At 43.0% G+C, this 15300-nt stretch overlaps 1 protein-coding gene across 2 annotated transcripts in view; it reads right to left on the reverse strand.

Moving 5' to 3' along the window:
* The window catches only part of LOC101989438 (zinc finger protein 426), a 31254-nt gene that overhangs the window by 8160 nt on the left and 7794 nt on the right, over positions 1-15300 (reverse strand). For both annotated transcript variants that reach the window (XM_026779332.1, XM_005346853.3), the window contains exons 3-6: positions 5053-5213; positions 3633-3787; positions 2894-2982; positions 1974-2100 (exon numbers count right to left, since the gene is read on the reverse strand). In XM_026779332.1, coding sequence (XP_026635133.1) covers positions 1974-2100; positions 2894-2982; positions 3633-3657 — 241 coding nt within the window. In that variant the 5' untranslated portion in view covers positions 3658-3787; positions 5053-5213. The remainder of the gene's footprint in view (positions 1-1973; positions 2101-2893; positions 2983-3632; positions 3788-5052; positions 5214-15300) is intronic.

Consider the following 15300-nt stretch of genomic DNA (forward strand, 5'->3'; position numbering starts at 1 on the left):
AAAGAACAGAATTTAGGTGATCTGAAATGGGAAATAAGAAAAATGGGGGAGGGGCTTTAGTTAGGAAGAGGGAGGGAGAATATACAGGAGGAGAGAGGGTAAATAAAATAACAGTAAGGATATCTGAAAAAGCTTTAAGGAATCATAATATTGACTACCTAAAAATACCCATTGTACACCTAAGTTGGTGTGTATAATAAATAGGCACACGGTTTAAATGAAGTTTTCCCACCTGAACTGACAATACACCCTCAAATAGCCAAGACCATCTAACAAAAACTCAACATCGGATATGAGGACTTTTGAGTTGTGGAACAGGGTTGTCCTAGAGACTTCAAAAACACTACAGATTATTGTTGCTGCCCTTGGTTGGCCCATAAAGGCAGAAGGTTAAGTCCCAATTGCTGATGACACCAAGCGCCTCAGACACAAGGCCCATGGGCCCTGATCCAGAATGTCTCCTACGTGAGAACTGGTTTTCATGGTACCAGAAGGCGCCATGCAAGCTTCCAAAGCGGAAGCAAATGAGTTCAACCCAGCTATGATACCTCTGAACCACAACAACAACCAGCATGGCATGATAACCGTAAGGACAGAAAAGTGACACGCATACCCTGGAGGTAACATCAGCTCTCTAACTGGCCTTGAGACTCCCTGAGAGTAAATCATACCTAATACTGGAAACTGTGGATCCTGCAGAACCTACAGTCACCACTTAGCAAATCAGCATAATCCAACTGTATTCTACATATCTGTCTTATATCCCACATATAAGGAATCATAGTATTGACTCACCCCAAACAGACTTCTCTTTGGAAAACAATAACCCATCAAAATGCTGATGTCACAATGGATACAGCTATAAAACAACTCCTGCGCCTAAGGTTCAGGAGACATTTCTACATTTTCGAAGAAGAGGATCAGAGACTTTGCTGTAATTATATCTTTTAGTAATGTCAGAAGCTACACCCATAAATTACTGAGAACATGACTGTCTAAATGAGCTGGTCAAGGAGAACTCCAACAGACAGGCTCATATGGGAGGGGCTCAAGGAAGCTCATGAGGTCTCAACCCCACAACCAAGGTATGCTAAGAGGGGGAGAAGACCACAGCAATCGGTTACCCAATCAGTAAACCTGAAAACGTAAATATAAGTAAAACTATGCAGACTTTGTAGACTGTAATTATATATTTAGGAATACACATACACACACCAACAATTAATGAAAAGAGACCATGAATTTGAAGGAGAGTGGGGAGTATACTGGTGGAGGAAGGGGAGAGGAAAGAAAGGGAAAAGAAAAGAACTGCACTGTGGATTCTTATGTGTCATGGTAAGAACTGTATTTGTTGGAGCTGGGAACATGGCTCGTGATTAAGAGGGTTTGCTGCACAATTACAGGAACTGAGTTCTGATCTCAGAAACCCACATATCAAGCTGAGCATGGTCTTGAAGATGCCTGTAACTACAGTCCTGCGCGGGTGTGCGGGGTAGACAGGATTGATAGGGCTGAGTAGCTGAAAACACAGAGCTCTAGTTCAGGGAGAAAGCCTGCCTCAGAAGAATAAGGTAGTGATAGAAGAAAACAACAAATACCCCCTCTGGTTTCTGCATGACAGCATGTGCCATGTGCGTGCTTACAAGTCAGTTTTGGGTTTGGTTTTTTGTTTTGTTCTTTCTTTTTTAATTTTTTTTTTATTATATAGCCCTGGTTTCTTAGCCTGGCCTGGAATTTGTTATATAAACCTTAAAACTCAGAAATCTACCTGCTTCTGCCTCTTCCTCAAATGCTGGAATTAAATAAAGGTGTGAGTCCCTCGACCCCACCAACATACAAAAGCAGTTTCATTTTAAAAACTGCACCTGTCATTCCATTATACTCATAATTAACATGATCAATTCCTAACACATTAAGAAGCATGCAGTATGTGCCTATTTCATAAAAGGTAATAAGGAATGTGGCAGCCTTACCTACGGAGGTCAGGTTTTCATAGTTCTCCAGCATCACCTCTCTGTACAGGTTTCTCTGAGTCAGGTCCAGTAACGTCCACTCATCTTGGGTGAATTCCACAGACACATCATCGAAGGTCACTGAATCCTAAACCATCACACACATGTTGGTTTGAGTCTTGCTAGTACTCAATGGAAAATTAGGAAGGTGGACCTAATACCTATCCATGGTTTTCAAGATCAGCCTTAATCCAGCTGCAGGAATCAATGGCCCCAGGAACTCTCTCTAACCTCACTCTGCTGACCTTCTACTGTCACATGATTTCAGCAGCACTTCCTAAGCATGACTTCTACCAGCACAGCCAGAGAGACGCTCTTCTGGTCCTACTGTCTCACTGCAGTATGTAATAAGTAGATCATCTGAGAAAAGGGTGCTCTTGCCAGTCTTATCATATGCCAGAGCACTCAAGAAAACAAAAAACATATAGGTATCACATGAGGCTCAGGGTTAGTAAGTAGAGGTCTATGACAGGGGAGGAACTCTTGAGACTAGCCAGAACTATTGAGTTCAAGGTTAGGCTATATAGCCAGACCTTAAATAAAACAAAGAAATAAAAAGACTACCTAGTCGATTGGGGATACAGCTCAGTGGTAAAGGATGTGCCTAACATGGCTAAAAAGGCTCTGGTTCAATCCCCAGCCAAGCAAACACAGTACGCAGCAATTACAGAAATGCTAGTATGGTTTGCAAGGTAACATGTCACCAATATAAGGCTCTGCTCCCTAGGAAAATTTATCAGACACACTTTAGCCCCTAGGGAAAATGCATTTCCTTTAAATCCTGGAGGGTAAGTCTGTCTAGATTCTAGACTCCAGAAGGAAGAACATCTAGATCACAGACGAAAAATTCTATTTGGTAGAATGATATTCTCTCTTTTTACCTGGAAACAATTTGCCTGGTCGTCAGTCACTGTCTCTTCTACCTCTGTGTTTTCTTCATAGATGTAGACAGGCTCTCTAGAAAGAAGGCCTGATAGGAAAGAAAGACGGCATCAAATCCCAGAGCCATGAAGTCATTTCACTCTAGCATGACATTCCCCTGTCATCTGCACACTCATCATACCACATAAATACATGTTCCTACCAAGAAATGCCAAAGCACTTCCGTCTCCTCTGGAGTCAGGGAAGCAGGCTAGGAACTGTGCTACCTGCTGAGGAAGGGAGTGTTCTCACTTAGTAGAGAAACTTAAGGTGTGAAAAAAACTGACTCTGGGGCTGGTGAGATGGCACCATCAGGCTAGTCTGAGTGCTCGGACCTGATGCCCAGAGTTTGATCCCAGGATTCCACAACAGAAGGAGAAAATTGACTCCCAAAAAAGTCCTCTGACTTCCACATGTACCCTCACTCACAAATACATACACACAATAATAATTAAATAAAACAAAAGTAAAAAGAAAAACATGACTCTAAATTGCCCCTGGTGATAGAACTCATGACAATTATACAGCACCTCTTCGGAAAGCATACACACCAGGACCCTAAATCACAGAGCACTATTATGTGACTCATTTCAGCTCTTTGTGAATGAACACACAAGACTACTGAAGCCCTGCCCACTGGACTTTGCTGTACAGGAGAGACCTAAAACAGTCTAAAAAAGAGCTTCAACAAGGACTTACCATGGGACAAATCAATGGCTGCCATCCCGTGATGCTGATGGTGAAATGTGCCTGAACACTCCCTTCCCTGAGGCCAAGATCACTTCGGGACAGCTTATGAATCTAAGTGGACAGAGGCAATCTCCATTCCTCTTAATACAGGGTTATATGGAGTCCTGTTCACATCAATCATTAATCAACAACATCGAACGTCAGTCAGCAAACATCACACAATAGTGCTCACTCTCTGCAGATAATATATGTGAACCCACCAGCAAACATCTACTTACTAACAATAGCCATACTCATTTACATTTATCAGTTTTGTCAGAAGTTGTGCTAGCACCTTTACGTATCTAACTCCCATGTTATCATAACTATCCTACACAGCAGGTATCAGTAGATGTTACCCACACTAAACACCCACATCCAGGCAGCACTAGTCTAGTATTACCTGCTTGGAAATGAACCGAGACTTGATGAAGCTGAGTTTGTCCAGAAAGTTTGATTTCCTATGACCACTATTGATCCCTAACATGACCAAACATGGGCCCACCACAGCACTACTCAGGATTCACTACTCCATATGTAGATGACTACTTCATAGCTATATACTATGACTTAATTTTAAAAAACTAAAACTGAAATGTTTTTAAAAATTAACATGACTGCTATTTGACAACTCTTAAGTATGTCTGGTGCAAGGCCCGATGTCACACACTTGATACTAGCACTTAAGAGGCCAAGGCAGGAAGACTGTAAGTTAGGGCCTCACATAAAGATACAAAGTTAAGAAACAAAAACTGGGGACGTAGGGGTGGCGCAAGCCTAAAACCCAGCACTCGGGAGGCAGAGGCAGGCAGTTCTCTGTGAGTTTGAGGCCAGCCTGACCTTCCTGGACAGCAAGGGCTACACAGAGAAACCCTTTCTCAAAAAAAAAAAAAAAAGTCTCAAAAAATAAAACAAGAAGTTTGGAAAACCTTGTCTATTTGAATCTATCTTACTTTTCTTTCTTTTTTAAGGAAAGTATCTCATATAGTGTGTTATAAGGGCTGGCCTTGAACTCACCATGCAACTTCTGATCCTTCTACTTCTAACTCACAGCTACTAGAACTGCAGATGTGTCCACCATGTCTGGTTTATGTGGTGCTGGGAACTCGGGGCCTTGTGTATGCTAGCCAAACACTCTATCATGGGGCTACATACCCAGTCTTGTGTGTGACTGTAAACTGTACCCAGGGCCTCATGTAACCTAAACACATACTCTACCACTAATCTATACCCCCAGGTTCCAAATCTTTTAAAACTACTAACCTCATTATCATAAACATAAATCAAATGTCTGGAAAAGAAAGTAAGCATCTAAATTTTCTATTATGTACTAAAATGGTATTTTCAATATACGGGTTAAAAATAAAAACATTATTACAAATAATCTTACCTCTTCTATTTCATTTACTGTAGGTACTGGAAGTTTATTTCAGGTCTGGCTTATTCTTTAATTCTTTCAGCAAATTATTAGGAAGTCCTATTCCTGTGGTAGGCATGAGCAGAGCAGGGAAGGATACAGAAAATATCCTGTTCTGTAAAGATCTAGAAGTCCTATGGGGAAATATAATCATAACATAAGTGCTACAGGGAAAATCAAGCAGGGGAGGAAAAAGTCCTGCATATATATACATAGAGGAAGCACAAAACTGCAAACTGGCTTGGGACAAGATAGCAACACAGAAAGAAAACTAACACTGGCTGCATCATCTTTGACAAGAGATTAGAATAAGAATTGACAGGGATTTTGCTTTTTAAAGGAACTGAGGGCAAGAGAGATGGTTCAGTAGTTAAGATCACTATCTGCTCTTCCAGAGGACCTGGGTTCAATTCCCAGCACCCACATGGCAGCCCACACTATCTGCAGAACACACCCAACATTTGCCTCTGACTTCTGCACATACACACACACACCATACACACACACCAACTCAGAGCACATTTCAAGCACTACAGTCTTGGTTAGAAACACTAGAATAATATATATAAAATAATAAATGCCCTTTCCTGTTCATACTGGTACAGAGTCAAGGACTGGCCGGAATCTGCCCAGCTCTTCAGTATGCAGACCTTTTAAAGTAAAGAGTACCAGGTGTTTTAGAAATAAAATAAGTATTAAGTTTGCCTTTTTCTTCTCTATCCAGCCTCCCACCCAACAGGAAGATGTGGTTGGCCTTGAACTCAGTCCTGCCTCTACCTTCCGAGTGCTGGCATAGACCGAAGTCCCTCTTCTCATGATGCTAAACCACTGAAGCTGAATCCCCAGCCAGAGAGGTTGATGTTTTTGTTTTCAAGGTTTTTTTCCATTTCTTCAACAATTTCCTTCATTTTTTCTTTTATTGTTACCTTGCCATATGTATTTTAAAGATTAACGCTTTAAAAACACACACAAAAGCCCATGAAAACCAGGTATGATGGGGGAGGCTTTGCAAACCTTTCAAGACAGAAGTAAGAAGACTTCAAAGCCAGTCTGGGCCAAACAGCAATAGTTAAACAAAACAAACCCAGACCTGTAATTCCAGCTACTGGGGCGGCTGAAGCAAAGTAACAGGATCAATGATAGGATCAAAGCTCAAAGCTAGCTTGGCTACAAAATGAGTTCAAGGCCAGCCTTGGCAAGTTAGTGGGATCCTGTCTCAAAAAGAAAAAGAGGGCTGAGGATGTAGCTCAGTGAAACAGCACTTGCCTAGCACATGTCACACCCCAGGTTCAATTCCCAGTATCCAATCCCCACACACACATAAATAAATAAGGGCCAATGAGATGGCTTGGCAGACAAAGATTCTTACTGCTGAATCTGGTGTCCCACATGGAAGACTGAGGGAGCTGACTCCTTACTGCCACATGCACACTGGCGTACATTCTCTCCCCACAAATGAGATATTATAGACCCAACAGAACACATCTTACCTAGTGCTCTACACAGTGTGCTTCACTGAACCCTAAGAGTCCCATAGCCCATTAGCCAAACAGAAGGAGGGAGAAGATGAGCAAGGAAGTCAGGACCAAGAGGGGTACACCCACCCACGGAGACAGTGGGGCTGATCTATTGGGAGCTCACCAAGGCCAGCTGGATTGTGACTGGAAAAGCAGGGGATAAACCCGGACTCTCTGAATATGGTGGACAATGAGGGTTTCTGAGAAGCCAAGGACAATGGCACTGGGTTTTGATCCTACTCCTTGTTCTGGTTTTGTGGGGGCCTAGCCAGTTTGGATGTTCACCTTCCTAGACCAGGATGGAGGGGGGAGGACTTTGGACTTTCCACAGGGCAGGGAACCCTGACTGCTCTTCAGACTCGAGAGGGAGGGAGAGAGGAGTGGGGGGAGGGTGGGAGGAGTGGGAGGCTGGGAGGAGGCGGAAATTTTTTTTCTCAATTAAAAAAAAATCTTTAAAAAAAAAAACAAAAACAAAATCCACCCTCACAAAATCCCTATGCAACTTACTCTCTAGTTGATCCCAAACGCTAGACTAAATAATGTCCTTAAAAAAATCACATTTAGACTCCAAGGACAAACAGAGCCCACTAAAATTATCCTAGAATCTTGACCTTTGATCCCTTGCTAACCCATGCTGGGGCCTCTCAGATACAGAAAGTAGCAGCGCTCCTTACAGTGGGAAAGACACCCAGTAAAATCAAATGAACCACAATATCATCTGTGGGTGACTGAGCTGCACTGTCAACTATGGCTCCTGTCTTGGGAGGCTGAACACATGCTTTTAGCTGCCAGGAGCCAATGTTGGGATAGAACGTAAGGGCTCATGCATGGTAGTAAGTACGTTCCCACAATATCCCCAACCATGATGGTATGTTTTGTTGAGATATTATCTTATTCCATAGCCCAAGCATGAGCATACCTCACAACACCCACAAAATAAATAAATGGAAAAATTAATTTTGTAAGTCTTTAAAAAAAAAGCTCTTTTATTTACTTATATATGTGGCTGTACTTGCCTGTGCAGTTATATGTGGAAGCCAGAGATTGCTATTTGGAATCTTCTTCTATGGTTCTTATTTTTTGAGACAGTATTTCTTACTAAATTTAAACCAGACTATATTCTAGACTGGCAGGGCAGTGGGCTCCAGGAGTCCAACAGTCTCTGCATCCCTCTAGCACTGGAGTTACAGCCCACATCACCACATCCAACTTATTTTTTTAACATGAGTACTAGGGACTCAAACCCACCCACGTTCCCTGCTTGCAAAGCCATCTCCCCAGTCCTCAGATAAAATCTTTTAAATGTGCTTAACACTCAGTTCCACCACCATCTAAGACCTACCAGGTGTGATGGTGAACACCTATAATTCCTGCACAAAGGAGGCTGAGGCAGCCTTGGCAACATAGCATGACTGACCCAAAATAAATAATAAATTAATAAATTTTTTAAAAAATTAGAAGGAAGAAATACTACAAGGCTATTAGTGCAAACACACAAAATCTAACAGGACAAATGACAACCATGATCAATATCAAATGTTTCAAGAGAAAATTAGGGCACTGGTCAATATATTGTAAACTGGAGAGTGAGTCTTCATGAGATCCTCGAGGATCACTGTCAGACTGGAGAAATGATGTGAACTGAAGATTTATTCACAGGTGCTAGAGAGAAACACCATACAGAAAAACAGGGAACCACAAACAAAGGAATTGTAGTAAATTGGAGGACAGCTGAGAGAAAGTGAAGGCCTACAGAAAGGTTCATGTCAGAAGCACGATTCCTAAAACTGCATGTTCAGAGGCAGGGTTTGAGACTGACGGCTCCAGAAGGCTCTGACCATCAGTGTTTCTATCACTGTGAAGAAACATCCCCACTGAAGTGGCTTGAAGAAAAATGTATTACAGCTCACAGTTCTAGAGTACAGCCAACCCTGGCCAAGTCACAACAGCAGGACCTGAGGCAGTCAGGAAGCAGGCGTGGATACTGCTGCTCAGTACTTTCCTCCCAGTCCATGCTGTCTATTCAGGGTGCCCCCGCCCAAATCTGCCTGATCTCTCCCAGGTATACCCAGAGGCTCATTTCCTGGACAATTTTAGGTACTATCAATCAGGTAGAAAATCAGTATAAAGCATCACAGGCAGCCTTACTGAAAGATGGTAGATATTTCCGGGAGACCCAGCTGGAGGAAGTAGGTCACTGGGGACTCCCTTTGATGGGTGTGTCTTGTCCTTGGCCCCATCCTGTGGTTTTTCCTGTTCTGGCTGCCAAGAGGTACAACACAACCTCCTTCACCATTCTCTTGCATCTCAATGCTCAGTCTCACCTAAAGCCTAAATCCACGGGGCAACGAGATCACGGACTGAAACTTCTAAAACAGTGAGCCTAAATTCATCTTTCCATGAGGGCAATGTTGCACATTTCTCTCGCATTTCTGTCACTGACAAACACAGGAGTCTTTCCTGGGAGTCTGGGTGCAAAAGTTGTGGAGGGATTTAATTGATAATTAGGTCACTATCAGTGGTGGCAATGAAAACAACTTGAGGCACAGACCGTCCTTATCACACTAGTACGTCTGAGAGACTTGCCTGAGGGATACTGAGGCATCAAGAAAGTATGAAGGTTTTACAATGAGCAGTTAGAAGCACTGGCTGCTCCTCCAGTCACTACATGCTAACCAACACAGTGGCTAACTACTAGCACTGTAACTCTGGTCCCAGGGGATGAAATGGTCTCTTCTGGTCTCCATGAGCACAATGTATGCGGTGTACAGACATACATGAGGGCAAAACACTGCACACATAAAATAAAGGCTTAAAACAAATGTATAAGCTGTGCAGTGGTGGCGCACGCCTTTAATCCAGCATTAGGGAGGCAGAGGCAGGCGGATCTCTGTGAGATCAGGCCAGCCTGATCTATAAGAGTTAGTTCCAGGATGGGCTCCAAAGCTACAGAGAAAATCTACCTTGAAAAAAAAAATAATAATAAAACAGAACAAAATTGTACAACGTGGGGGGGAGGGTCTGGAGAGAGGGCTCAGTGGTAAAGAGTGGCTGTTTTTCCTAAGGAACTAGGTTCAATTCCCAGCACCCACATCAGGCAGATCAAAGGAAACATGACACTTTCTTCTGGTCTCTGTAGACATCTGCACTGACATGTACATTTCTACATGTAATTAAAAATAAAAGTCTTAAAAAAATTTATAATGCAAGTGGCCAGGGATATACCAGTTAGTGGTACTTGCAGAGAATCACAAAAGCCTGGATTATACTCCTAACACTACGGAAACCAGGCACAGCAGGACAAACCTCTAATCCCAGTACTTAGAAGGTAGAGGAAGGAGGATGAGAAAGTCAAGGTCACCCTCAGCTACGTAGTTCAAGACTAGTCTGGGCTACATGAAGCATCATCTTTAAAAACTGAAAGTTACAAAACAAGTTGTGCCTGGAAGCTGAAAAGCAAGATTGACTCTGAGGCCAGCAAGAGGAAAATAAGAGATGCTGTCACAAAAAAGGAAAATAGGTAGAACTCATTAGCAGAACACTTGCCTAGTATTCTTGAGGCATAGGATGTCATGATCAGCATCACAAAAATATACAATGAAAGTATACAATAAACTATGCAATGCAGGGGCCAGAGATGGCTCAGAGGTTGAAAGTATTTGCTACTCTTCAGAAGGATCTGGGTTCGATTCCTAGCACCTACATAGCATCTCACAATCATCTGTGACTTTAATTCCGGGGAACTTGACACTCTTCTGGCCCCTGAAAGTACCTCATGCAGAGACATACATGCAGGCAAAACACCCATACAAATAAAATTAAAATTTTAATTAAAAAATTAAATGTATTCTTCACAATGTATTTAGTGAAGAATAAGAATAAGAAAGGTGGTATGGAGGGATCTCTTTGAACTCAAACGAAAGTCACACTCTTAAGCTTCCAGGACACCCTGAGCTTCCTTAACCAGGGAAGCATTATGACCACTGGTTGTTCAGAAGACAACCTTTGACCTACTTGAAAATCCTCATTCCGGAGAGATATCTGGAAACAGGGAACTCATTTTTCTAATGAACTTTCAAAAGCATTTGCTGTTGTCACTAAACTCACAACTATTAAAAAACTCAGGGACAATCTACTGTACAACACAAAAGCCATTACCCCACACAATAGAACTGTGTGCTAGAAATACAGGTCTCGACACACCATGTTGTATAACACATCCACTGAACACTACTAACAGGTGAGACAGCCAGTGCAGGGTGTGGGTATGAGTATGTGTATGTGACTACATGCAAGGCATGTGCACATGCTGAAGCCAGAGGAGAATGAAAGGATGTCCTTTGACCGGTGTATAGACAAATACACGCACACACACAAAATAAGGAAGTCACCTTTGGCTAATGAGTGAGTTCTAGGCTAGCCTGGGATACATGAGACCCTGTCTCCAAAAAATTAATTTTGTATCCTTAATAAATCCTTGTATAACTTTTCCCAGGTACAGACTACGGAACAACAAATTAAAAGGAGGAATATGCAATATGGCTCAGTAAGGAAGAAACCCAAAAGTAGATGCACATGCCCACTCTCACACATACACAAAGAGAGGGACACACATACAACTTTGGGAGGTGGTGTTTGAGATAGGGTCTCACTATGTAGCCTTGGCTGGCCTGGTACCCACTACGTGGACCAGGGTGGCTTTGAACTCATAGATCTGCTTGCCTGTTCCTGCCCCCAAGCACTGGGATTAAAGGCTACAATGCCTGGCATAAATAATAATTTTTGAAGAAAGATTTACTTTGCTCAGTTCCTGAGGGATCAGCCAGGGGTGCTTGGTGCACATGCTTGGGCAGAATATCACTGTAGCAGGAGCATCTGGGAGACAAGGTTCTTCACATGTGACAGGCAGGAAGCAGAGCAACACATTAACAAGAAGCTAAGGCAAGACACAACCCCCAAGAACATGCCCAAGCCTTTCTTCAGTGAGGTCCCATCATATTCCAAATGGTTACAAATGAAAACTTAGAATCCATCAATGGATCAAAGTATTCATTAAGCTGAAACCTTCATAATCTAATCCTCTCTGGAACCACCCTCAGAAATACGAGGGTGAGTTGTGCTCATTAGTCGACTGGACATCACTTAATCCAGCCACACTGACAGGCTCCCTTCGTCTTTCCATGAACACAGCAGTTCACGAGGGATTTATGCTTGGCTACATCTCCCTTAACACAACATCCACCATGCTCATCCATGTTGCCACAAACGACACAGTTTTCTTCATTTTAAACCAGTCTACAATCTACTTTTAGGAATTCCAGTTTTAACCAGGCAGTGGTGGCACATGCCTTTAATGCTAGCATTTGGGAGGCAGAGGCAGGAGGAGAATCTTTTTGAGTCCGAGGCCATTCTGGTCTTCAGAGTGAGTTCAAGGACAGCCAGGGCTACACAACAAAATCGTTGGGGGGCAAGGGGGAGTCCAGTTTTAAATAACAACAAGGCAAGAAAGCGCAGGCTGTACTGTAAGCTTCTCTGGCATTTAGCTTAGATGACTTTGCAGACCAAGGAAAGCAGGGTACTGTTAACAGACTCTGACAAGGACCATGAGCAACGTCAATGGACAGTTTTCAGGTAACATGGACCAAATCTGTGACACCTTCTAGATGTCAAAAGGAAAATCTTAGCCATGTCATATAATAAATGCTGAATAACCACAAGATATCAATATGCCAAATGGCTGAAATTTCCTAAAATTATTGAGGCACCTGACCCACCAAGCCACATATTTGGTCATATGACAACAATCTGCCATCAACAGAACAGTACAAAAACACTGTACTCAAGCTGAGTGTGGCAGTGGTGTACACCTATAACCCAAGCACTCAGGAAGCCGAAGCACAAGAATCGATGCCAGCCTGATGACTACGCCAAGACAAAGAAGACACTAACTGGGCTGATGTGACGCAATGGCAGCATGCTTGCCTAGCATACATGAAGCCTTGTGTCCCTTCCCTAGCACTACAGAAAACCAGGGGTAGAAATACGTGCCTATAGACTCCACACTATGAAGGTAGAGACAGGAGGATCAGGGGCTAAAAGTCATCCTTAGTGTTCAAGGATGGCCCGGGCTACATGAGACCCAATCTCCCACAAAAAGAGAGGAAGAAAAATTACAAAACCCTAAGGTCTGTCACTCCAGCGAACACAAGTAAACTATGAGAACTCGTGGCAGACTGTGTGATGGACAGCTTAGCACTTGTTTCAGATGTGTTGTTCCCAAACATCAGACAAGACCCACTTCACTTCACCTATCATATCAGCACCACAGGGAAGGAGAGCAAAGAGATAAAGGTCCCACCGAACTCTGGAGAGCTCTAATACCAGAAAATTATCCCAGTGCTGAGAGCTGAGGAGTAGGCAAAGCATATGCCATGCAAGCACAAAAACCTCAGTTCAAATCCCCAGAAATCATGCAAAACCCAGAAGCAGCAACAGCAGCATGAATGTCTGTAATCCAGGGTGCCTACAGGAAGGTGGGAAGTAGAGACAGAAGCAGCCCAGAAACACCAGAAAGCCCACTGGACATAGTGGAAAAACAGACTCAAAACAAGGTAGAAGGCAAGGACCCACAGCTAAGTTTGCCAATCACACACATTCACACATACACACACACTCACCCGTATACAGATATATACACACTCACACACGCACTCACACACCCCACAGGCACCTACACACCCATATACATAGATATATACACACACACCACATGCACCAACACACCCATATAACATACATATACACACACATATATATATACAAATATATATATATATACAAATATATATATATATATATATATATATACACACACACACACACACACACACACATAAACAGACACACACGGAGAATTTTTTAAGTGAATGGATAAAATAGTTTTTAAAAAATCCTCTCAGTAAAGAACCTCAAACAATGTTTGTTATCTGCCTTGCAAGGAGGCCCATCATGAGGAGTTGCCAATCATTCGTCAAGGGTACAAAGACCAAAATGGTGATAAGGACATCTGTATGAGCATGGGGGCCACACTTGTAACTACAACACTTGGATAGCTAAGGAATTCCAGGTCAGCCTGGGCAACACAGTGAAACTGTCTCCGTCTGTCTGCCTGTCTCTGTCTCTGTCTCTCTCTCTCTCACACACACACACACAGAGCAGATTGTGACCTGCTGAATCCCATCGCAGGTGATCTAAGAGAACCCAATCACTGGGTCAGGAATGCTCTCAGTGGCACAGAGTGCTCATCTCCCAAGTTCAAGGCCTGGGTCAGCCTCAGCACAGGGTAAAAGCAGACTGAGTTGTTTGCAATGTACCTTGGAATTCCTCCTCCTACTCTAACTAGCCCTTCACCTCCCTGGAGGAGAATCCAGAGTAACTTAACCCCTGGGACTCTTAAACACTGACACACCCAATGGGCTGTGGGAGACAGCCGGAAATCTCCCCTGCCAAGATGAACTGCCAGAGGGACCTAAAGGGACCAGGCAGCTTGACAATGTCCTCATCATCTTCCGCATATTCCACTTGGGGGATCCCAAGGAACTAGCTGGGTATATTACAAAGCTCAGAGTTGTGGGCCAGGGAGACAGATCAGCAGGCAAAGGTGCTTTTGCAAGGCCTAATGACCTCTCTGGGACCCACTGGGGAAGAGAGAAATGATTCCTTAAAAGTTGTCCTCTGACCTCCACAGGTAAGCTGAGGCACATCCTCTAGACTACAAAAATAAAATCTAATTCTAAAACACTGTAAGGGTCCCTAATACTAAGTCAATCAAGACATGTATAGATTGCTGACTGAGTAGGTTATGGGGAAACAATTTAAAAACTCCTGGCAGCATCCATGAGATTCATGTGTCCACACTATAAAAGATATGCTCCTGTGTGTAAAATGGAAGCAAATGCCTTTCCTACCAGTACAATTTGTCAAGTTCTAAACTGGAAAAAAACCAAACAGACAAATATGAGTAGCTGCTCTGTGGTAAAACACTGATTCTCTGCAGTAAACAGAAAAAGTCAAAGGCAAGACAAGAATATACATGAACAGACACACACATACTTTTGTCTCTTGTTTTTCATATGTATGTCTCTATGGTTTGCATATGTATATCCATGTTCACACATGGGGCACTGTTATCAGTCAGGGTTCTCTAGAGGAACAGAACTTACAGAATGAATATAAGAAGAAGGTGTGGCCCAGACTAAAGGTAGATCTTTCCCTCCCCACAAGAGCTGGATTAAAGGTGTTTCTTCCTACCTCAAAAGAGCCAGATTAAAAGTGGGTGTTCACACTTCAAAGGATTTAATTGAGAAACATAATCCCTTGGGGCTGGAAAGATGGCTCAGTGTTAAGAACACTGACTGCTCTTCTAGGGGACTGGATTCAATTCCCAGCATCCACATGGCAGATCACAACTGTCTGTAACTACAGTTCCAGAGGATCTGATAGCCTCACACAGACATGCATGTAGGCAAAACACTAATGTACATAAAATAAAATTAAGTAAATATTTTTAAGGAAGGAAGGAACAGAGAGAAAGAGAAAGAACAGAAGGAGGGAGGGGGAGGTAGGAAAGAAGGAAGGAGGGAAGGAGGGAGGGAGGGAGGGAGAGACAGACAGACATGAAGGAAGGAAGGAAGGAAGGAAGGAA

This window comes from Microtus ochrogaster, chromosome 5 (assembly GCF_000317375.1).
Source record: "Microtus ochrogaster isolate Prairie Vole_2 chromosome 5, MicOch1.0, whole genome shotgun sequence".
Lineage (NCBI taxonomy): Eukaryota > Metazoa > Chordata > Mammalia > Rodentia > Cricetidae > Microtus > Microtus ochrogaster.